A 24,400-nucleotide genomic window follows, 5' to 3' on the forward strand; every position below is an offset into this window, starting at 1 on the left:
GGCAGCCGAATCTGCTGCTGTAAGCTTTATGAACTGCCTCGACACCACGAAAACGACAACTACATCGTACACACACGTAAGTGCAGCAAACACTAGCAGCAGCTGCAAGACAATGCCTGCCGCCGCACCGTGTCGCGCCTCGAGACCTCGAAACTTTGGCGAGTGCTCTTGTCGGGGCTGCTGCCTTACGAGTATATGCCTTACATGGCTTGAGTCCTCGTATTGGCCTTGTCGTTGGCCCTTAAACGATGACAACTTCAATTGCTCTGCGGGCCCTGATTTGTGGGAATGGCAGCAGAGCGGGGACCTTGTTGCTGGGATGTTTACAGCACCAAAGTTGGTCACTCGACTGCATAATTAATGGGGTGTGGGTGCCTGCTGATTGATTTGCCCATGGCTGCGGCAACAGGTAACTTCGCTACTAGGCCAGAGCCTGGCCAACCGCTGTGCTCAGTTGATTAGCTTTAAGCACTCGAATCGACTTTAAAACGCAAACAGCAATTTAGAAAGCGACAGGCAAAGGGCCTGGACGGACGACCCCGTCGTTGGTTGAGCAAAGAAAACCGAGAAGCTAAAGAGCGCAAGAAAGAGGGAAAGAAAGAGACGGAATGCGACTGGAGAAATGGAAAATTAATTACCAGAATGCAAATTAATTGCTGTCCGTTTGCTTGCTTGCAGCTTGGCAAGCGCATAAATCTTGTGTCTGGGAACGTCGCTGACGATAGTCAGCCTCGAGGGTGGAGCCCCAACAAAGAAAGAAAGAAAATGTAGACAGCCACACATACACACACACACAGCCACATGTGTGCGCAACAGCACCCACCCACACATGCATCGCAATGGCAAACAAATTGCCTAACGCCGCAGCAGCAGCAACGAGGCGACCAAAAATCTAGTTGTGGCTTGGGGCCAGCTCCGGAATGGCGATGGGTGGTGGTGGTACGACCCGACTGGTTATGCGGCGGAGTTTCGAGCCATAGCGCTATGTTGGTGGGTGCTGTTTGGGGTGGCAATAATGCCACAGTAGGCGGACAAATGAATGGCGACCACCGCCAGTGCTAACCACCAGATCTGCCGTGGCAGTTCTCGTTCATCGCCCGCGCTGCAACTGTCAGTTGCGTGGGGTTATTTGCCACAAACTTGAAAGGAATTAGCCGCGACAAGTGCGATTTTTTTAAAGGCTCGAATGCTCTCGAGGATGTTTAGCAGATAAGCAAAATTAATAGGATAGCGGTCTGACCAGACCACGACTGATAAAGCCCATGGGGAAGTACGTTTTAAAGCCGCTTAAACGGCTATTGATTTTGGCTTAAATATTATTTTTTGTAATCATTTAGCTGCCCCAAAGTGATAATAGTCCAAAGAGTTACACTTTTCACTTGCATACCACGAAAACTGTCTAAATACTTTTTAAATTAAATCTAACTGCTTCTAAGAGATCACGACTGACATTCTGAAATATAATTTTGGGTTTCCAATTTATTTTTATTGAACGTACAACCAGAAACTCAACACAGACTTAGTAAGGAAGTTCGATTTTCGATGCGGTTGTAAATATCTAAACGAGCTCCGACTCGTGTGTTAACAATTACAGACCACACCAAGTGACACAGTGAATTTTTCTGAGATTACGGCATTACGGGCTTATAAGTAAGCTCAATTACTCGTACATATTTCAATGTTATGTACATGTGTATATCCGAACCATATATGATGTGCTTATTATCATAAGTTAATTGCTCTTGCTTTTGCTGTTGTTGCAACTCTTCCGTAAAAACAAAAACAATAAGCAACGCAACACAGAAGACAAATAACATAAGCCGCAGCAAATTTAAATACATATGTCGCCTGGCATTGCAGTCGTTGCTGGCGTGCCTCTGCTGCTGCTGCTGCTATTTACGTGGCCTTATGCGGCAGTTGCCGTAGCTGGTCGGAAATTGTATTGCGGCCAATATGGTAAATTGCCTTGAATCTACCTTAAAACCATATTTCAACACTAGATTACGCAAACAGGCAACAGCAACAGCAGCCGTAGGAGCAGCAGCTACAATGCGGTAAGCCATTACACCAAAATACTATCATAAAATTTCGCGTAAGCGTGTGTCTCGGCATTTTAACCAAAACGGGGGGTTTGGCGCTGCTCCTGAGCTGTCGCTCGGGCAGCTCCTGCGAACATGCCACACAGAGCCACACAGTACATAAAGTGCATACTGGCACGGGTCGGGATGAGATTGCTGTTGCCAGGATTGCTGCCACTGCTGATGTTGTTACGGGCTGCGGTTGCGCTTAAATGTGCCGTTAAATCTACAGAGAAAGAGAGAGCGAGCTGGCTTAGATTTGGGCACTGGAATAACCGCACAAAAAACGGGAGGCAAACCTTCAACCGGAAAAATACCTACACTGCAGCAGCACCAAGCCCCAGCTCGTAAATCAAGTCCGAGGCAGGGCTGACGGGAATAGGACCTTTTTTTTGTGTACCTAGTGCAAATCATTCATAGGACAAAAGCTGCAAAAATATGCTGCATAACAAATGCCTCATTAGCATGTTGCCACAAGACATACATAGACACACACATGCTCGCAGAAGACACGCTTGCCACATGGAAATTCTTTGGTTCTTTTGGGCTCTCTTTTCTCTCCCGCTTCCCACAGTCCCTTGTCGATTCCTTTTCATACCCGGTACTAGAAGAGTAAATAGGGTATATTGTATTTGTGCGAATAACGTATATATATTTTTGATCAGCATTAATAGACCAGTCGATAGAGCCATGTGTGTCTGTCCGTCCGTCTGTCCGTCCGTCTGTCCGTCCGTCTGTCCGTCCGTCCGTCCGTCGTCCGTCTTGTTTGTCGGCCAGTTCTCAGGTACTATAAGAGCTAGAGGCACCAAATTTTGCATCCAGACTACTATATCATCGCACTGTTAAAAGTGTATTTAAAAAATTAGCCCGTCCCCTTCCGCCCCCGCAAAAAGGCGAAAACCACCCAAATCTACAATTTTTAAGATAAAAGAAAACTAAGAAATTCCATTTCGTAGGAAACGACCATATCTATCAGATCACCAAGTTGGGATCCGATTGGATCATTATTATAGCCACAATGGAGAAATTAATTTCCAGTGGCTAAACCCACCCTGTCCCGCAGCTTATATTTGTTTTTTTTGCACATTTTCTGATTCACACTCTGCTTCGCGCAGACACGTCTCTGCCTTTGCCTCTGCCGCATCTCTGCCCTGACGCTGCAGTGTGTGGCTCTAGGGGAGGGTGGCGAGAGAAATGTTGTAAATTTAGATCACAGATGAAGAAAATATTTAAAATTTAAAAAATAACCGCTAAGGTGCAGATGTAGTACTGAGTGCCGGGTATAAAAGTTGTGACGCGTAAGAAGCATCTCACACGTCCCTTCTCGTTTTGTGAATATTTTATTGTCAATTCCTTTCTCCATCGGCAGTTATTTCCTTTGCTCTCGGCGCACACTTTGCATACAAAAACGTGTCGAACGTTCTTTCTGTACGCCAACGCTCTGGACTACTTATGAAGAGACGAGCTCACGAACGGAACAGGGAATACGTTCCCACAATTTATTATTCCGACTGACCAAGCGAAAACAAATAATAGCCAGATATACTCGTACATTATCGTACATTCTCCTCTCCGTTTCGTTGCAGGCTTTAATTTTTGACTTTGCTGGCTGGTCGTGCATTCCTGATATTTTACTCGTAGATTGATTTTTATGGAGCTGTTTTGCATACAAATATACACAGAATAAAAATCAAAACTCCTTATTGCTTAGTACTGACTTAGTACTCATCAGTACTGAGTGCCGGGTACAAAAGTTGTGACGCGTAAGAAGCGTCTCACACGTCCCTTCTCGTTTCTTTGTTGGCATTGCACTCGTTTGTTTTTTGTCATCATCAGAGTTGCATTTTAGCATAGAAAATTGAGCTTTTGCCAAACTAACGATGAACTAAAGTATGCAAATTTATTTAACATACCCTTACCCATGAACAAAGAACACGGCAAACGGCACATTGCAGCGGATAGCGATTCATGGCCGGGATGCCTGCAAGAGAAATTGGGTAAGAGAGCGAAAGTATGGCAGAACGAGTGGAAAGAGACTGAGTATACACCGTATGAAGAGTAGCTAACAAATGTATACGGCTCCCAGTACATAAACAATCATCGGGATCAGTGTGCCCCCGTCCGCATCCCCACAAAACTGTGCGAATCAAAAGTCTGCAATATTACATAAAATTGGCGGAATTATACGAGTAATTATAATTACAACACCACCATATGTACATACCTACACACCATGTACCTACTCGTGTTCAACACTATTAATTATAGTTTATTATTATAATTATAATAATTGTACTTTCTTTAATTGTGCTTCTATATTGGGCATATATTTTGAGAGTGATGTATCAACAATATCGATCAGATATCAGATCTTCGGCAACTCTTTAATGTAAATCGAACTACGACAAGCATTATACCATTTTTAAGGCAAGATATTTCCGGAAAACATTTCAATTGTGGCTGTCTGCATACTTTTGTCATTGAGTGTGCCGAGTCAGCCCAGGCATGTGACATAAGGTGAACAGAGAGAGCGTTAGAAGCCAGAGAGAAATCTGCACATTTCCCAGCCACACATTTCATATTGTCGGCACCAGCAAAGAGGCGTCCCACAGTATGGGGAGATGCTATGACGATAGCGATGAAGATGGAGGAGAGAAGAGAGAAGAGAGGAATGAGAATAAGAGGAACCCACTCTCATATATGTGCGACTTGTTAGTTTGTGTTAGTGAAAGCACACATGCATGTGAAAACCGCTTTCGTTTCCGTTGCAAGAAACAACTCGAAAATGGCGCACGGCATGGCGTCTGCCCTGCTCCAGCCATTGGTGCTGCTGTTTCTGCTTCCATCAGATATGTAGGTGCAAAAAAGTGGCAACTCCGGCTTAACAGCAAACGAAAAAAAGTACATGGAGCCAGGGACAGGTGGATGTAGAGAGATGACAATCAGGCAGCCAGGCAGACAGTCAACGGAGACGGAGACGGGCGAACACTGAAACTTGACAGCAGAGGTACAAAAACAGCAAACAAAAAAAGATGCAACCATAGAATCTTCAACCTCCAAATACCCTCACAGATAGATCGTTAATCAAACATATATTTTTGTATTTTTAGATAACAAAATGTATCACTGAACGGTGTTACATGTTTATCTACCGAGCATTAGTTCCTTATGTCTAAGAAGTCTTTGTTCTGGCTATATCGAGTGGCTAGTCAAATATATAAATCCAATTGTATCTTTTTCCACAGAGTTAAGGTGCCCCGCCCGCAGGGCAAGGGTATATAACGAAATGGAAAATGGAAGATACAAAATGCAGGCAACAGAGGTTCGTGCAAGCTGAGAAATAAACAGGAGCCCAGGATTTTATTTGTTTGGCGAGTTGGTGTTGTCGTTGTCGTTGTTGCTGTCGTTGACTGTACTCCTCTACCCATCGCTTCTCTCCAAGTCCCAACCTCTACCCGTCGTTTCCCAACGGGGGTGGGGGATTTTCTCCTTCGTTTTTTACTTTCATCATGCAGGTAAAGTAAATTATGCGACGTGCAAAATCAATAAATCAACACGTTTATTGCTGTAAACGTATTTGGGTCCTGTCCCGTGTGGATATTGGGGTTCCTTGGATAAATTGCTGTTCGTGTAGGACGGCCACAGAGGAGGGCACGGAGGGAATAGAGTTCTGCTGTTAATGCATTTATAGCCGCGAATGAAAATTGCATAGCAACACAGGCAGCACACAGCGGGCTGCAACCATTTGCCAATGAATTGCAAATCTGAGCAAAGCATTCCTCCAGCATTCTGTTGCTGTGTGCTGTTGTTGCCGCGAAGGCGCCAAAGTCTATGCAACAGCTGCAATTCATTACAAATGTGATTTCCCTTTCAAGGGCGAAACGCGCGGAAAACTTGCTGAAATTTTCCGCGTAATTTTCAAGCTCGGTGCCTGCTCCAAGAGCGATGCAGACCTCCTCAAAGCCAACACTCGCATACAGACACACCGCATGCACATACAGATACGCCACGTACACACACACACACAGAAATGCATTCGGATTTCCATAGTTTCGCTTGAGATGGCGATGGTGCTGGCGTTGGTGCTGAGTGTGTGTGCTCGGCATACCTTTGGTTTGCTTTGGCACATCGCACATCTTGAGTGCTTTATTGTTATGTTTTAAAATTCAATGAATTCTAAAAATGCTCCACACCCCTCCCCACCCATTATGGGAATGATGCTCCTTTACACCCCGGTTGCCAGTCCAGCCAGGCCAGACCAACAACAATATCAACGACAACAAAAAAGTCGACAGAATTTGCAGTCAGAACATTAACAATAGCAAAAGTGTTTTCTCCTGCACCCGCTCCTGCTCCTGCTGCATTCGTTTATTTAAGCCATATGGGCGCTGGCTTGGGCCAGGCACAGAAGCAAACAAGGTCAAAGAGGTACAACAGAGACAATTGGAAGCAATGCGAGTAGAATTCAAATGTAAATGCAAATGCAGATGCAGACGACGCCAACAAAATGATGTCAGAGACAGCCTGATTAAAGCAGTCTGCAACATAAAGAATTAAATAACTTTTACATATGCATACCTAAAGCCTTGAGAAGTGTCATCAAGGGGAGGAAATACAATTTAAGGATTACAACCAATCAGAGACACCACAGGTAGACTTGTCAAACTAGATTCGAGATTTCAAATTTGTTTTTTATACATAAATAAAAAAAATAGTTTAGCATTGCAAGTAAATCAATGCCAATAAGCAAAACGCTGTTCCTTTTTTAACATTTTGCACATTATTCATTTAGTTCATTCTCAAATGAAACACAACTTACGATACACGGTCAGTAGCAATAGTGAATACTGTCCAACCTCTGGTCCATTTACATAAGCGTGTCCGTTGATGTGTAGGTTGTCCGTCCATCCGTCCGTCCGTCCGTCCGTTAAAACAAAAAAAAACATGACTCAATGCACTTGATAAACATGAAATTGCTTCGAGAGCTGGACACACAAAAGAAACCGATGCATAAATTTTCGGTGCTGGGATCCCTGCTCTGGGCATGGACAATGACAAGCCAGCAGCAGAGAGCCGAAACACGGACCCGGACCCGGATCCGGACCCAGACACGGACACACGGACCATAATTACGGACCGGGCAACAGCTGCCAACGGATTGGGTCTGGCGCCTGCGCTTATGCAATAATAATTAAGCGTGCTCTACGTCCTGGGTATGGGACCCAAAAAGTGAATGAATGCAATTCGGCCGCCAGAGGCAAGGCTCACCACACATGGCATTGACTTATTGTGCCCGAAGGCACGGCAGGAGACGGAGCTGCAGCAGGCTCTGAACTCAACCAGGACCTCGAACCATGAGCAGGTCCAGGGTCCTGCGTATATTGTGTAGGCCACGAGGCAAATGTCTCTTTTGTGGCTGTTGATTTCCAGCTATTGTTGTGCCCAGCCCAAGCCCCAGCCCAACCCCTAGACCCGGCTGTGCCTCAATGGACAGCGTCAGGCATAATTTTAATTTCAAGAAATCGCTGCGCTTGACGTCACTTGATGTGCACGCTGTGCTATGCACCGAGGCTGGACAATGAATAAATGCTCGGAAGCCGTCAGACACTTCATCTATTGTTGCCGATCCTCCTTCGGCTCCTCCTTCTCCTTGTCACCCATCAGCTCCTGCTTCAATTATAATTTTGAAGTCCACCACCACCAAGCAATCAGCTCACTTGTATCGCATTACATCAATAGAAGCCAGCAATTTATGCATTTCCCATATCTAATTGTTGAGGTTGAGGTTGAGGGCCGAGTTCCGAGTATCAGCTTCATTCACTTGCAATGCCAATGTCCATTTTAATACAGACATCATGTTCCATCATAATGATGAGGTTGACCAACAAAGGCTACATCATCTGCCTTGCTTCCGTGTTCATTGGCCCTTCCTGCGTAATGAAGTGCATATAATGTGCAACTCCATTGTGGCCTGCAAGTCGTGCGGGCACGTCATTAATACTGAACTGACTTTCCAGCAGAGTCCCACAAGAGTCGCCAGATGCACAAAGTACAAATCATTCAATTTATCACAGCCAGGACAGCCAGCCACTTTTGCACTTGCCATGTGATTCCATCAAGTTCCGGGACCGTTCTGGCGAGTCGCTTGCCAGTTCCTTTAATAATATAATTTGCATGAGAGCCTAAGTAAATGGAAGCTATGATGATAAATGGTATGAACATTTAATTTCTTATTTGAAATCTAATTTTAGGCAAAAACTCTGATCAATTCAACGAAGTTATTCCAGTCACGCATGAAATTAAGTTATTTAAGGACACTTGGTGGAACTATTCGATTATTCGAATGTCCCTCTTGAAATAATTACAATTATATTATAATATAATAATTGTTACAGAACCTGATCTCTTAACGATGTATATATACATGCATTCATATTTTTTTAGGCATTCCAAGACCGTATGATTCGAGTGCATAAATGTATTTAACTTTTGCTCCTTTTTATACCCTGTACTCGCAGAGTAAATAGGGTATATTGTATCTGTGCACAAAAGTGGATTTACGTATGTAAAGCACAGAAGGAACTATTTACGACCCCCTAAAGTACCTATTTTCTTGATCAGCATCAACAACCGAGTCTAAATATATCTGCCTGTTTGTCTGTCCGTCCGTCTTAAAAGGGCGAAAAGATAAAATAATCGTTCATACCATATCTATCAGATCAGATCATTGTGATTATATTGGATCATTATTATTATAGCCAGAATGAAGAAATTAATTTGCAGTGGCTACCCCCACCCCGACCAGCAGCTTTCTTATATTTTTTGCACATTCTCTCTCATTCCACACTCTGCTTCGTGCAGTGGGGACGAGCTAAAAGTGCGTGATGGTGTGAGAAGTGATGTAGTTGTTGATGACAGATGTAGAAAAAATGTAAAATTCGAAACAGATACACTGACTGAGTACCGGGTATAAAAGTTGTGACGCGTAAGAAGCGTCACAGACGTTCCTGCTCGTTCGTTTGTAGTTTTGGACACACGCATTCTGTGCAATTTGTGTGTGCACCCATACATATGTACATAGGTACATCTGTCCGGATCTTGGGTAGTGCCCATTTATGACTTGTCATTGACGTTCCTGGTGGGCAGGGGCAGCTGGGTTCAGGGCAAAGAGAACTGGCACATGGATGGAGAAATTCAAATGAATTTTTGCGCTCGCTCCTCAACGCTTTTAATTGAAAAACATTTTCGTTTTGGTTTCGGTTTTGGTTTTTGTCTGCGCCAGAAAAACGCGCACCAGCCACTTGCTGGCCATAAGCCTCTTTCGGCTCCGGCCTCCTGCCACTCCCTACTTCTGCCTGCTGCCGGCTTCCTCCTGCCTACTGCCTGGTGGAAAACAATTCCACCGCAAGACCATGGACCGAATATGGGCATGCGACGTACTGTGCGCACGCGTTCGTGCATAAATTCCACCAAGTGTCCATTTTTCTGATTTGTGTGCAAAGTTTTTTTTCTTGTTATTTGGCCACCGCCGCCGCTCTCCGTTGACTGACTGCCCCGGGATAAGATGGAGATGGACTTGGAGATGGAGGGTGTGTCCGGCAGGACTATGAGATGTGGATGGGGATGGGGATGGGGGTGGGGATAGGGATGGGGATGAATGGGAATGGGGTACCAGAACAAGGAGTGGTAAACCAGAGCCGGGAGTCTTGTTTCCTTGGCTTGCTGGGCGCATGCAAATGCGAGCGCAAATAGAAAATGAATTCATTCAAAGAAGTAGTAAGAATTTTCTATTAAATTTCCGCGGCCAGAAAAGAATTGCGTACAAACAAGAAATTAAAACACAAGAACGAACGTTTTGGGAATTTTTAATTAAAGGAGAATGCAAAATGAAACTAGAAAATTCCCAAACGGCGTTTAATCAACGCTGGAAAATCCACTTTTCGGTGGCCATTCCATACACCACACCCCGCTGCCCACAAGTGGGATGAATCCGTTTAAATCCCTACCAGTGTTAGCTTCTCATGTTGTCTTTGAGTCATTATCCCTATCCGTTGTATGATTCTGCTCCAGTTGATGGCCATTCCGAGTGCACTGCTTGAAGTAGTCTTCGGCATCCCAGGCCTGTTGGTCGGTGGTGCCCCAGATGATGTACACCAGGTTGCCAAGGAAGAAAACAACGGCGGTCAGACCGAACACAATTTGCCACTGACTGCGCGAACCCTGCAGAAAACAAAACATGAATGGAAATAGAAATAGAAAGCGTTAATGGAAACTCTTTCGCAAGTCAATCTCCATTAGATTAGGACTCACCATATCGGTTACAATGACGCCCACGAGCAGGGGAGTGAGCAGCGGGAATATGTTGCCAATGCCATTCACAATTGCCATAAGCATGCCTGAGTGATTGGGCGACATGTCGATGATTGTCAGAATGCTGCCGATGCCGGAGCCGGCGTTAAGGCCCGCGTTAATGGTCATCAGAGTGATGGCCAGACTCGTCTGGCTCTTGTCCAGGAAGCCGATGCCAATTAGCGCCGCTGCCGGGCCCCAGTACGACACAGTGTTAATGGACTTGCGCAGCGTGGTGAGTGACATCCACTGGCGGGACATGGCTACATCGGCAAACACCAGATACACGTAGGACATGCACCACATGGCCAAGAAGGGCAGCGCCGAGTAGAGAGCGTTGCTCTTGATATCCATCTCCAGAACGCCGTGCATGTACGAGGGCGTTTGCAGCTGCATCGTGGAGTTGGCCCAGCCCTGGGCACTTCGCACAATCAGCAGGGCATAGAACGGCACCGAGCTCCAGATGGCGCGCCACGGTATCGGAATCTTCTGGGCATGGAAGCCGTCCTGCCGCCTCATTGAGCGCTCTATGTAGTCCCGCTCCCTGGAGCCGATAAGATGCGAGCTGGGCGCGTGGTTCGACCCGAGGGTCAGCCAGAGCAGGCACCACACTCCGCAAATGCCAGCTGAAACGTAAAAGATGCCTGGCCAACCCATGGAGCTGTTGGCGATGAGGCCACTGATCGCCATGGCCATTACCGAGCCACAGTCGGCGCCCGAATAGGCAAACACGCCCAGGCGGTTGCGATCCTCTGGCGGCGACCACTTGGCCAGGTGCTCGTGGATGCAGGGAAAGATCAGACCCTGGAACAGACCCGCCACCACCCGGATCACGCTGAACGCCTTCCAGCCGCCCCAGCTGATGCAGAAAGGGGTCAGGGCACTCAAGATGGCCGTCGCGAAGGTCGGAATGAATAGCACGCTCTTTGCGCCGAAGCGTCTGACCAGAAATCCGGCCGGAAACTGGGTGATAATATAGCCCCAGTAGAAGCTCGACAGAACATATGACTTCTGCGCCCCCGTCCAATCGTACTCCTGCAAATGGAAAACGTGCAAGGGTTACCCCTGTTACTCCTCGCTGGCATCGTGCCACAAACGAGTTTAGCTCACCGGAAAGTCGAGATTGGTGGTGGCAGCATCCGTCATGGCCACCACGGCCACACTGACATTCAGGCGCGCTATGTAATTGGCGACGATTGCCAGGAAAAGGAGCAGAGCCTGTAGGTGGCGGATGCCAATCGGGGGACCTACGGGCGGAAATTTGGTCAAGTTGGTCAAGAATTTCACAATCGATGGCAGTCGTGGCGCCTATTGGGAGGGGCCGGGCACTTTTGTCACAAATTAATTGATATTTTTTTGTTCAACCCACATTTACTGGGTGCATGCAGTGCGTGTCATAGCTGGAAGGCCACAGCTATAAGTGTATATTTAAGGGAATTGACAAAAATAAATAATTCAAATGCCAATCAAATTCCAACTACCAACTAAACAACTTTTCCAGCTCACGAAACGCACTGTAAACACAAGCACCAAAATATTATTTTTTCGGATCCAACTCTTTTGGCGAGTTTATTGACCAGCCTCCACCGTGGCTTCAGGTTGAGTCATAAATCAAATCGAATCAGCTGCTATAAATTTAAGCGTGCCCCAAATTCTAGTGCGGATTGATACAAAAATCTCCGATACGAGCAATACTGAGTATCGAATACATTCTCGATAAGCAAGTATAATTTTGTAGATGCAAGTTTGGTTCCTCTTGGATCATTTAAAGCATTATTAAAAATAACATTTTATATTTACTCTCGCTGATTTAGCCTACATACATCGACATGCTTACATATACAAATATAATCCAATCAAATATGTATTCAGAATACTTTAAGCGAATCGTTTTAATTTATTAACTCCGCCTAACTTTGGGTTGGGAAGCCTGCTGTTTTGGTTTATGGGTATAACCGATTTATCATTGATTTTTTGCACGTTGAGTTTGCTTTTTCTTTGTGAATTAAAAGTTTATTTAATTATGCCCCGTAAATTTGCAATTCCATTTGATTTTGTAAACACTTCACATGAATTGATTACCAATGGGCCATCCATATGCATTCGTTGCAATCCGCTTATTATAATAATTGTATTTATTAGTTGTTCCACATTTCCAATTGGTTTTCTTTTTCTCACATTTCTCAAAACTCGATGCTCAAAGCACTTTCGGATTATATATCAATTCATTCACCTTTCTGCTCAGCAACGGCTGTCATTGTATTTAAATTAAAGTTCAAGTTGGTCATCTATGTGGATATACATATGTATCAACCGATTTCTCTTTCTCTGATATAACAGAAGAAAAGTGAAGAGCAATTCCAAAATTTCCGAAGCTGGCCAGACACCAGACAGAAGACAGTCGCGTCTACGCGTGCCAATAGCTGAAATACTTCTGAGCGCGTAATTTAAAGCTCTGCTCCAGCGGATGGCGATTATGGCGGCAATTAGACATCGACACCCAGATTGGGGCTGTGTTCTTTTATTCGTTTTATCATGCTGCTGATTAAGCGACGCGATAACTGGATGCTACCTGCCGCATTCCCAGCCCGCTAACGTGTCATTTGTAGGCTTATTCCAGTGCCGTGCCACCACTGGTTTTACAAGCGGCTTTCATGCAAACATTGGTAATATAACCCAGACACAGAGCGCCCTCTCAATTTTTGCGATCTCATCTCTCCGCTGTGGGAATTGTTATTGCGGAACCGGCACCGTCACCGTCACCGAAACGAATCGAACCAAACCGAACCGATCTAACTCAACAAACCTGCTATTCCAAACACAAAACATTTTTAACATGTGTATACTCAGTGTACAAATTGCAGCAATTTTGTTATAAAATCTGCCATTAAGTTAGTGAAAAGCTAAGCTGCTTGCACATGGCATCGAAAAGTGTTTTTGTGGGGAGAACCCACAAACCGATTGATTGGATAATCGAATCAGACGATAAGCAGGGTACTGCCCATAGTAAAAGGCTCGACTACGATTTACCTTGTAGAGTTTCACAAAAGTGTTCTGATATAATTTAGCTTCTTGTGCAGTTTCTACTCGTGAACGCAGCTTTAACCAAAATTAATCTTTAATTTTGATATTCACATTATTTCCATCGGTATTTAGCTTTGGTCTGATATTCTTTTGCTGCTTGGATATCACCTTGTCTATGCGATCCGTTACTCTTTGACACAAGTCCCTGTGCATAACTTTAGCATTATTGGAGAGATCGGGTAGGTCTTTCACGTCTTCCTTTTCGGAACACTCCACAGAGCACTTGTGCAGAAAATCATCGGCATCCCATGGTTGCAGCTCGCTCGAACCCCAAATAATGTACACCCAGTTGCTGAGAAAGAGCACAAGTGCTATCAGGCAGAACACAATCTGCCACTGAGAACGATTCGCCTGCGGAAAGAAATTTGGAAGCTGGAAATGGAAGATCTAAAGCTTTAGCTGAGTAGTCGCACTCACCGGATCCGTAACAATGGCACCCGTAATGAGCGGATTTAGCGGCGTAAGGACGTCGGACAAGACACACAAAATGCTCATCAGAAGCGCAGAGTGGTTGGGCGCCAGCGCAATGATGTTCATTGTTCCGCCAATGCTGGAGCCGGCACTAAGTCCCGCCTTGATGGCCATCAGCGTGACGACCCATCCGGCATTCGTTCGGTCCAGGAAGCCGATGGCAATATATAGCAGAGCAGGTCCCCAAGTGGATACCGTGACGATCCATTTTTTCAACGGAGTCGGGCGGATCAGCTCCCCCACTATAGCCATGTGGGCGATGAGGATATACACATGGGACATGATCCATCTGACAAGATAATGCAGCGACGAAGTCAGACCGTTCTTGGTGATGCTCATATGCAGGACACCATGCAGGTACGAGGGTATCTGCACCTCCATTGTGGAGTCGTCCCAGTGATGAGCACAGTTGACCACTACCAGGGCACGGAACGGCACTGACGAAATTATCGCCTGCCAGGGCACGGGTATGTCTCCCTTTGGGCATGTGTGACCACTATTCAGGGAGCTCTCAATGTGGTTCCGCTCGACATCGCCAATCCAATACGAGCTGCTGGGGTCGTTCTCTCCCCAGAAGAAAAAGAGCATGCACCAGCACAGGCAGGATGCTGCCGAAACATACGAAATTCCCGTCCAACCGATAGAACTGTTCGCAATGTAGCCACTGCCGAGCAGGGCCAGGACTGTACCGCAGTAAATGCCCGAGTAGGCGATTACTCCCATTTGTTCGAGCTCCGCTGGCGGGGACCACTTGGCCAGATGCTCGTGTCTGCAGGGTACCATCAGGCCCTGGCACACACCCTGGCACAGCCGAATCAAACAGAATGCCCTCCTATCTGGATACCCAAAGGCGTGCAGACGCTTAGCAGGGCTACGACGAAGGTTGGCACGATCATGGACATCTTGGCCCCCAGACTTCGGACCAGGAAGCTGCCCGGAATCTGCATCAGCAAATATCCCCAGTTGAAGCTGGAAAGGATGTATGATTTCTCGGCCTCTGTCCACTCGAATTGCTGTAATTGCATAATGGTCATAAAGGTAGCCATAAAGGTTAACCCAGATGAAAATTCTATTAAGATATGGTACCGGAAAACTTTGATTGGAGGTGACTTTCTCCTCCGTCATGGCCACTACGAGCACGCCCACGTTCAGGCGGACTATGTAGTTAACGGCCAGGTTGAGGAACAGTAGTGCCGCCTGCACATGGCGAATACCCAGCTGAGGACCTGGAGTGAAAGAGAATAAGGCTTAGATCAGCTGAGGAAAGATGAAAACCTACCCTAGTCAATGCATGGAAGTTGACGACTAAAGACACAAAAAAGCTTAAAGTCAAATAAATTTCCTGAGCGTATAACCTATTATTCAGATTCTTTTGTTAAGTGAAGTAATTCCAGTCAATAAATTATTCATGTCTTTTATGGACTTAGTGTATTTGGAGAATTTACACTTACATTTTGCTAACATCACTTTACCTTTTGCTGCCATTGGTTTTCTTGTGCGATAACTAACAGATCGGAGACATTATCCTGTGTTCTTTGCTGAAAAATTCGACAAGATCCAACCGAGACACAGACCCATTCGATCCGCACAGCAGCAAAAGTGCATCTGAATTTGACTTTGAAATGGCTTAGAGTTTATTGGAAAACTTTTAAAATCTAATTAATAAGTGTGTTTCAACAAAAACACTTGTTTTTAGTAATATTTCTGGTACATTCAAACTATATCAAGTAAAAAATAAAGTACAACATTTGTTGAAAATTAGTTATGCCACAAAGTAAAGATCCCAACTGAAATCAATATGCATACTGGAAAGGCTATTCAAATTATTAAATAATCTTGTGTAAATTGCTAAAGAACCTATTTGATAAGGATAAAAGCCCATTCACAGTTGAGCCACAACTTTTTGAGTAAAAACCTCACCTTTATTTAATAAATTATAAACATTTTCATGCATTACTTAAGATGCATATTAAAAGACTATTATATTTATTTTAATCAAACAAAATGAAAATGCATTATCAAATCATGCGGATGGATATTCCTGAACTTTTTATCTAACTCCCTAACGATATGAAGGATATTCTCACATATACTAATGTATGCACATACATATGTATATGTGTATATGTATGTAAGTGAATTGAAAAAATGTAAGCAAGCTTGCCCCACGAGCTAGCTACGGGCATAAGCATGGATAAGCGATGGCAACAAAAGAGCGGGGGGGCAGGCAGACAGCTTTTTGCTACGAGCAGCTGCAAAATAAATGCGAATTTCATGAAATAATGGCGCTAAAATACTTTATGATGCAAAATGTATGGCGCCACCAGCAAGAACAGCAATGGAAGCAGCCACAACAAGTGCAAGGAGATGTGTTTGGCGTTGTGGGCGGGGATGGGGATGGGCAGCACCAGCTAAGCGGCAAGCAGCTGCCACAATCAAGTCAACAGGAGGCAAAAAATGCTCACACAGATGCACACATGGAGAGATGGCCGCAACATGGTAAATGGACAGGACAGAGTGTACCGAAAGTATAGAATAGAGTATGTGTGTGTGTATGTGTGTGGGTCTAAGGTCATTTTCAATTTGCATAAATCATATGAGACCACGGGAGGATGGGACACAGTATCCGGCTGTGGCTGTGGCTGCGGCTGCGGAGCTGCAACAGAAGTTTTCTTTGCGTGAGTGTGTGTGAGCGATCGACTATAAATAAGCACGTTCTATTACTGGGCATCAAACCATCGAGAAACTTACCAAAAAATCTATATATACATTTGTATGTACTCGTATTTAAACAGACACTGCGTGTACGCATGGGATTTGAGGCGCCCGACTATCTGCAGTAGCTGCAGCATATGCTCGCAGCGGGTGAGGCTTGTTTTGGGATTGGCCATCAGCTAGGCGTAGTCATGAGGTCAACCGCATCCAGAGCCAGCCACCGCCGGGCAGTGGCGGCCCAAGCTAGGATTTTGATTTATAAGACTTTCATATGGCGGCGGTTGGTCGCCGGTCGGCTGTTTGGATCATTTGTGAATCATGTCAAGCCGTTTTTGACTTTGATTTATATGCTGTGCATATACAGGGGCCTCTCCCGCAGCACCCATTTCCTCCGAATGACCAATTGTGCTCGGGATGAACGCGCATGGAGCGACATGGTCGGCCGGAAACCCAGACGACAAATGCTGGGAAGCACAGAAGTGCAAAAGCGAAAATGGGAAATGCAAATGCAAACGGCGCCGCCAACATGCCACGCCCACCGCCGCAAAACATGCCACTGCAACCGAAATTATTTGTATCAAGCCGAAAATTTCATTTCATCCGAAATGCAGGCAGGTCCACCGAAATTGTGTTCTCTCTGTGGGCTGTGTCGCTTCATTGTCCCCCCAAATTGAGCCGCATTGTAAAATTTACGTAAAACCGCTTAATTGCGTTGAAATTATTTTGTTTAACTGAGGCCACGAAAAGGGCGAGCGAAATGCATTTCCGCGCGGTTGTACTTCCTTTAGTAATCGTAGTTCCAGACTAAAGAAATGTCTGTGGAGAAACCAGGAACGAAATTTGCGAGTATGTACATATTTAGTTGAAATTAAAAAAGGTGTGGCTTGATCATAAAAGCATAGCTTAAAATAATATGCATATTTAATAGCGAGTAAAAAGTAGTTGGCCTGTTCCTCAAAAAAAAAATTGATATATGCTTAGACCTTTAAAATGTCGCCATGTCGACCTATAAAATGTGGCAAAAACCAAGTAATACAAATAAACTTATAATTGTAGTTAGCCATAACTGGAGTGAAAGAATATACAAGAGACAATGTAGAATATGCCTCAAGTATTGAGGCTTCTTGCACGATTCTTATGCATGCTTTCGAATGCAGATAGCCCTATTGCTGCAGTATCATATTGAACTTGGCTATGGCCTCGCCCACGTATTTCTCCTTTTCAACCATCTCGGATTTGAGGAGCGCTCGAAACTGCTGCATATTGGGCATGGTGCGACAGTCGCGAACGTTGAGGAGTCCTCGGAAAATGGTCTCCCAGGTTTCGCGCTGGAAGTAGCGTGGCAGGGCTGTCTTGGGCATCCAAATGCCGCTCGGCTGCCGCTGGGCCACCTCCATGTAGCGACCAAAGAGCAACACATGCATGACGCTCGCCAGACCAAACAAGTCCAGCTGATATGTCCAGGGGCGCTGGGTGCGCATTTCGATGCACTTGAACGATTCATCGTGGTGCACATAATTGAATGCCTGATTGGGCGGAAAGAGCTTGGTGTCGATGGCCACACCGAAGTCAATCAGCTGCAGGCTTAGCTCGTTAGGTTGCGCACATAACCTGCAGAGAGCGGGGGAATAGTAAGTAAGCACAAAGCGCAAAGGGAAAGGGAAAGCAATATGCTTACGGTCTCATGACCAGAATGTTATCCGGCTTGATGTCCGAGTGAATGATGCCCATGGCGTGCAGATGATCCACAATGTCCAGCAGCTGGCAGCTCATGTGCATCACAACATACTCGTCCAAGTTCTTGTTGGTCTGCTTCTTGATCTTATTGCACACATTTATTAGCGAGCCGTACTCCGAGAGCTCCGATATGTAGACACTGGAGTTGTTCCCCACCAGGGCATAATCGATGTGCATGAAGGCTGGGATCTGCAAGAAATTCGAATTTAGGAGAGGAACTAACAAGGTTTCTCCGTTCCAGCTCTCACCATTTGGTCGCTGGTGAGGCGACTGTGGACCTCCAGGCATATATAAAACTCCCAGTAGTTTGTGGGTCGCTCCTGCTTCAGGGCCACCTTTTTACCCGACTTGCAGTGTCGTCCGGCAAAGACCGAACCGTAGGCTCCCTTCCCAATGATTTTGACCACCTCGAATTTCTCGCCTTTCAGCTCCATCTTCGTGCCCGGAAGCAGTCGCTTGGCATTGCCCACCAGCTGGCAATGGGGCAGCTTCTCAATGTACATCGAAAAGTCGATGGAGTCCAGCAGGGAGGTGATCAGATCCACATTGAACGGATTCATATTGATGTCGGCCAGCGTACTGTTCAGCACTGACTGATCAATGTTCACCTTGGGATGGATAAATTGCTTTTTCGGCGGCGTCTCAAAGTCTTCCTGAGCCCACGAATGGTTCGATTGCTTTGGGGTCAAAGGAGTCGTTTTATAATAGATGGTCATCTCCCCCGCCTCTTTATCTGCATCTGCATCTGCACCTGCCCCTGCATACGCCTCCGCATTCTCATCAGCATTCGCCAACAAGTCGAGGTTTACAACGGGAACAGCAGCTGGTGGCGGCAACAGCGTCGAGTTCTTGATCATGCTTATGTTGGTGGCAAACATTTCCGTCGCCGCATTCAGCTCAAAAAAGTCGCTAGACTGCTTTTCAGCTCCGGCTATACTCTTCTTGGGCGATTTTCTATGCGATTTTGACATGGAATCACTGAGAAACTTCAGAGCGGTGGAGGAGCGTTTGGTGCTTGTGGAATCAGCGGCATGGGCAACGGCCGCAACTGGAACGGGCAGCGTAAGAGCACAGCTGCTCAGCTCTGTGCAATCCTTCATAAACGAGGCCATCAAGTGGGCTGGACCAAAAGTCTCCTGCTTCTCAATGGGATCCTTCTGTACTGGCATCTGCGTCTCCGGCAGCGTGCAGTCTAAGGCAAAGCTGCTGCGTTGGGCAGCACCGGGTGGAGCAGCTGGCTCTGGCATGGTTTCGTCCAAAAAAATTTCAAACTTCTTTTGCATGGACGCGGGCGCGGGCATGGCCGTGGCTTCTGGCTTCGGCATTGCCGTCGCTACGGACCTGGACTCAACTGCCGCAGCCTGAGTTTCCGGCACAAAAGAGAGATCTGTCATAAAGGAATCTTCTAACTTGCTAATGCTGGGTGCGGCTGCCGGCTGGTTCCTGGCTATCGCAAAGGAGCTCTTGACATCCGGCGCCCCTCGAATGGACTTGCCGAAGAAATCTGGCGTGGTCTGATCACAGATGCGCTTGGAGCTGGCATTTCCCTGCAATGGAGAGCCGGAAAGACGGAAAGTCTTAAACTTTGGCGGCGTTTTCCCAAAAAGTCCACACAAGTCGTCCTCGTCGTCCAGCGTGGGCAGTTGCGGCGCCAGACTCGGGGCACCGGCCGCCGAGCGCTGATGGAGCGAAAGTTCCGCCATCGCAGTTGGAAGCCTGGGCAGAGTCTCAGTTTTATCCTCCTGGAAGCGGGGAAGAGCTCTCGGTATGGTCTCGGTCTTGTCCTCCTGGAAGCGCAGGGACTTCATCATCGGCACGCTGGGAGCATTGGGCTCCCATAGTTCGCGACGTGAGAAATTCCCACCAGACTGTCGCTCGGGTTCCTCGCCGACTGTGGACAGCTCAGAGGCACCCAAACGCTGCAGGCGCGCTGCTGCTGGAGTGCATTCCTCACTCGCACTCCTGCCGGTCAGCGTTAGGGCGGTGTGAGATGCCGACCCCGATCCCGGAGATGTGGCTGTGGATGTGATGGTCGACTTGGTTGTTGTCGCCGCCGAGCTGTGCGTGCCGTGCTCTGATGTCTCCAATATCGTTGAGAGTTGCTTACGTAGATTTGGCGAACAGGTCTCCACTGGCGACTCGACGGATGCAGTTGCGGGTGAGATGGCTTCCTCAGGGTCCGGTGGCAGCTCCTTGAGGACAGTGCCAAACTGGCGCGCCGGCACCTGTTTTTGGGAGCCCTTGGGCGTGCTCACCGCCTGGTTCTTGATGAACATGTTGAACATCTGGGTGGAACAGGTCTCATCCGCATCGAAGAAGGCACTCGGCGGGGGCTTGGAGCTCGACGGTAGCGTAGGATCCTCTGAATCTTCGTATATCTCGATCCTGCGATGCGGTGGGGGAGCAGCCGACACTGGTATGGCAGGCATCGCAAACTTATCTTCATCTGCCTTGGGGGGGACGGGAGTGGGGTCCGAATCTTCAAAGATTTCAACAGTCGACTCGATTCTCTGCTGCGGTACAACTAGAGACGGGGACGGCGCTGGAAGTATTGCTGAAGCAGTCGCCTGCTCGCCGGCGTCATCCTCCTCCTCCTGGACTATAGACACTCGGGGAGGCATCAGGGATTTCCTCGATGAACCCTGCTGGGCCGGAGGGAAGAAGCTCTTGCGACGCGGCATCTTGTTGCCGGGCAAGCAAACAGTCTCCTCCATGTCTAAGCTGCCGTGCACAGTAATATTCCGCTTTTCGAGCCACTTGGCCGCCAGTATCTCCTCTGCCTGGTATTCCTGCTGGTCCTCGTCGTTGTAGAGCTTGCCGAACACAACCTGCAGACCCGGAACAAGGGGCGGCTTCCAGTACTGGTCGAGTTCGTCGCGTGGCTGCGGCTTGGAGGCACTGGCAAAGTTCGGATAGCGGCGCACACTCTTCAGGGTGTGGCCCGTGCCCCACCACTCGTCGTTGCGCAGCACGAACGGATGCTGCACATCCCGGCGCTTCAGGAAACAATAGGCGAGGTACTCCTCGGGGGAGAACTCCAGGTTGGGGCGCGGGTACAGCATGCTCTTGTGGTAGCACGGCAGGCCGTTTGTGTTCGGCTCATCCTCAATTGTTACGGGCGTTACCCAGGCCTCCTGAGGCTTATTTTTCTCCACAAAGTTGGGCGGAAGCTTTAACGGTTTATCCATGCAGCGCTCGTAGTTGGTGATGGGCGGCAGCCTCTGCTCATCAATGTGTATGTCGAATGCCAGCTCTGGAGTGGCATTGCGGCCGAATATCTTACCGGGCTTATGGGGCTTCGCGTGGGCCTTGTTCCAAGCCACCGACTCCTTGAGATTCTCCTGTCCTCGTGCCGCGTCGATGATCGATCGTAAGCTCGACTTCACTTCCGTGTCCACAACTGGAGGCGGGATATTGATATCGTTGTTCTCATCGTTGAACACCTCCACATTGCGACCGGCATTGCGCGCGCGACTTGTAGTGGGAGCATCATTCTGGGGGGAGAAAAATCACAGTCAGAGATCCCTTGAGATGGGCTTAAAGCTAAAAGGCTGCTCTGAAACCAGCACTCACCTGCACCACGCCCGGAAACTGGCTCTTGACCGCTCCACCAGTGCGCACGCTGCCCACTGTGACGGTGTGGCTGCTCCTCGCACGGCGACCATGCAGTGACTGCAACGCCAGACGACGCTCATTCAGCTCTTGGGTGACGGCATTAGCCTCATCACCATCGGAGTAGAGCATGCGCTGACCAACCGTGTAACCGAAATGCTGATGGGCCTCCTGCAACTCCTCCTGCGGCTCGGCACGGCATTGGAGGCCCAAACGAAAAATCTCGTCGGCCTTGCGCATATTGCCGCTCAGGTCGTAGCTGTATGCCCAGGCAATGTAGAAGTCGGCCAGCATCGTGCCGATTCCGCTGTTGTACAGCTGCTGGTAGCACTCGATCTGGTCCTCCTGCTTTTCCATCTGAAGGCCACCACAAAAATGTTCTCGCATCAATTGGCAGCTACTGGTACTTGGGCAAACTTACGAATTTGATGAAGAGCTTGATGAGCCGCCTATCCTGTCTGTACCGCTCATCCTGCTCGAATTTTGTCAGGCATTGGTATAGGGCCGTCTGCAGGCCAGAACCGCTGCCGCCGGCGGGATAGCTCTGCTCGATCCAGCAGATGTACGCATACCACGGCTCAAGCGGATCACTGCCATTGTATGTGTGTACCTCCTTCTCCATTTGCTTGCGCTGCGCCAGGAGCTCCTGGCTCTGTGCGGAGTCCTGAGAGAGGGACGCCTGAAGCAAGCTCACATTTCGACCGCTGGCCAAAGGCTGTATGTTTTCCTTCGCGTTGTCAAAGTCCATTTTCGTTTTGGATTCGTTTCTTTCTCATAAAATAAGAAAACAATGGAACGACAGGCAAGTGTAAAAGTAAATGAAAATACGCGCCGAAAGAAATGCTAGGGATGGTAAAGGCATGTGTTGCTTCATGTTTTTTCCCACAAACTATCGATAATGTTTTTATCGATATTGTGTAGCTCAAAACGAAAAAAAAAAAAAAACGGAACAGCTCCCACCGAAGATGACTGCTCGCAGATCCGAAGTCCTGTCGCAGATAATTCCATTGGAAAAAATACTGTTGTCTGGTTAGATATGAAATTTAAAAATTAAAACTAAATGGGTCGAGCGGTACTCTTTATATGTATCTACCTATCTGTTGCTCGTTCATTTATGATACGAAATTAAAATTTTCAATTTTTAACTGTCACCACTCCCACTCCTAATGTTGTGAGCCTGCCATCGTAATTTCATTAACTATCGATTTTTCAATTAACTATCTATATTTAATAAACTATCGTGTGGTATGGTCGATTGTCGCCCATCTCCCACTCTCCCACTCATAATGTTGAGAACCTGCTATCGATGTTTCATTAATTATCGATTTTTCAATTAACTATCTATATTTCATAAACTATCGTGTGGTAGGTGGATTGTCGCCCATCTCAATAGAATAAGTCCAATGTAAAAAGAATCGGCGCTGATCAATGCGGCTACGTAGCTGCGATCAAAATCAAATCATCCCTGCGATGATTTATTAAAAAAAAAACGAGAAGGGACCTGTGAGACGCTTCTATCGCGTCGCAACTTGTAAATCCGGCACTCATCCAGTACTACATCTGCACCTTAGCGATGTTTTGTAAAATTTTAAATATTTTCTTCATCTGTCATCTACATCTACAACACTTCTCACACCAACACGCTCCTTAAGATCGCCGCCCTTCCCTAGACCCACACACTGCAGACTCGCGGCAGCGCCCGCACACAAAAAACAAAAAAGAATATATGCTGCGGGACAAGGAAAAGTCAGCAAAAGCATAGGCAGAGGGACGGCAGCGGCAGAGGCCGTGTGAAGCAGAAGCAGAATATGAAAAGAACAACAAAAGCTGCGGGACAGGGTGGGTTTAGCCACTGGAAATTATTTTCTTCATTGTAGCTATAATAATGATGCAATTGGATCCCAATTTGGTGGTCTGATATATATGGCCATTCCCTACGGAATGGTTATGGTTTAATTAGTTTTCTTTTATCTTCAAAATTGTAGGTTTGGGAGGTTTTCACCCTTTTGCGGGGGCGGGGCTAATTTTTGAAATACACTGGTTTCAGTGTGAGCATATAGCAGTCACAACCGTTACTCACACAAATAGAATATACCCTATTTACTCTTCGAGTACCGGGTATAACAAAAGAATCGGCGGCACGACAACACAAGTTAATAAATGTTCTTGTTCTTATTCAGTATAAACATTCTATTTGGTATTTTCGTTATTCTTTGCCACATGGAGGGGCAACATCTTTAAATCTGTTAATTTGGTCGTCGAATTCACGCAGTGGTGAAATGCTCAAATAAATGCACTCGGCCATGCACTGTGCCCTTGGAGGCACACATGGCCCTGGTGCTCATGGAGGAGCA

At 46.8% G+C, this 24,400-nt stretch overlaps 3 protein-coding genes across 3 annotated transcripts; all 3 read right to left on the reverse strand.

Moving 5' to 3' along the window:
* Positions 1-9,927: 9,927 nt before the first annotated feature.
* On the reverse strand, positions 9,928-12,900 carry LOC117591816 (putative inorganic phosphate cotransporter). Its single transcript, XM_034285151.1, has 4 exons — positions 12,661-12,900; positions 11,538-11,674; positions 10,389-11,462; positions 9,928-10,298 (listed from the first exon to the last, which is right to left on the reverse strand). The coding sequence occupies exons 1-4, from the start codon at positions 12,713-12,715 to the stop codon at positions 10,098-10,100; spliced, it is 1,467 nt and encodes a 488-aa protein (XP_034141042.1). The 5' UTR covers positions 12,716-12,900; the 3' UTR covers positions 9,928-10,097.
* A 431-nt stretch (positions 12,901-13,331) lies between these two features.
* On the reverse strand, positions 13,332-15,570 carry LOC117592696 (putative inorganic phosphate cotransporter). Its single transcript, XM_034286661.1, has 5 exons — positions 15,434-15,570; positions 15,069-15,208; positions 14,813-14,995; positions 13,929-14,777; positions 13,332-13,862 (listed from the first exon to the last, which is right to left on the reverse strand). Exons 1-5 carry the CDS (start codon positions 15,465-15,467, stop codon positions 13,539-13,541), a joined length of 1,530 nt encoding a protein of 509 aa, XP_034142552.1. The 5' UTR covers positions 15,468-15,570; the 3' UTR covers positions 13,332-13,538.
* Positions 15,571-17,625: 2,055 nt separating this feature from the next.
* LOC117585172 lies at positions 17,626-22,908 on the reverse strand. Its single transcript, XM_034274517.1, has 5 exons — positions 22,468-22,908; positions 22,008-22,403; positions 18,683-21,928; positions 18,376-18,623; positions 17,626-18,308 (listed from the first exon to the last, which is right to left on the reverse strand). Exons 1-5 carry the CDS (start codon positions 22,792-22,794, stop codon positions 17,861-17,863), a joined length of 4,665 nt encoding a protein of 1,554 aa, XP_034130408.1. The 5' UTR covers positions 22,795-22,908; the 3' UTR covers positions 17,626-17,860.
* Positions 22,909-24,400: the final 1,492 nt, after the last annotated feature.

The sequence above is a fragment of the Drosophila guanche genome, unplaced genomic scaffold, assembly GCF_900245975.1.
Source record: "Drosophila guanche unplaced genomic scaffold, DGUA_6, whole genome shotgun sequence".
Taxonomy (NCBI): Eukaryota; Metazoa; Arthropoda; class Insecta; order Diptera; family Drosophilidae; genus Drosophila; species Drosophila guanche.

Coding starts and splice junctions, on each gene's coding strand:
- LOC117591816 (XM_034285151.1), bottom strand. CDS start 12,715: ATGACCAACTTGAACTTTAATTTAAATACAATGACAGCCGTTGCTGAG. Junction 11,675..12,660: donor AGCCGTTGCTGAGCAGAAAG/GTGAATGAATTG, acceptor TTCCGCCCGTAG/GTCCCCCGATTGGCATCCGC. Junction 11,463..11,537: donor CCACCAATCTCGACTTTCCG/GTGAGCTAAACT, acceptor TTCCATTTGCAG/GAGTACGATTGGACGGGGGC.
- LOC117592696 (XM_034286661.1), bottom strand. CDS start 15,467: ATGGCAGCAAAAGGTAAAGTGATGTTAGCAAAAT. Junction 14,996..15,068: donor CCTCCAATCAAAGTTTTCCG/GTACCATATCTT, acceptor ATGCAATTACAG/CAATTCGAGTGGACAGAGGC. Junction 14,778..14,812: donor CTTTGGGTATCCAGATAGGA/GGGCATTCTGTT, acceptor TGCCAGGGTGTG/TGCCAGGGCCTGATGGTACC.
- LOC117585172 (XM_034274517.1), bottom strand. CDS start 22,794: ATGGACTTTGACAACGCGAAGGAAAACATACAGCCTTTGGCCAGCGGT. Junction 22,404..22,467: donor TCAAGCTCTTCATCAAATTC/GTAAGTTTGCCC, acceptor GGTGGCCTTCAG/ATGGAAAAGCAGGAGGACCA. Junction 18,309..18,375: donor AACATTCTGGTCATGAGACC/GTAAGCATATTG, acceptor CGCTCTCTGCAG/GTTATGTGCGCAACCTAACG.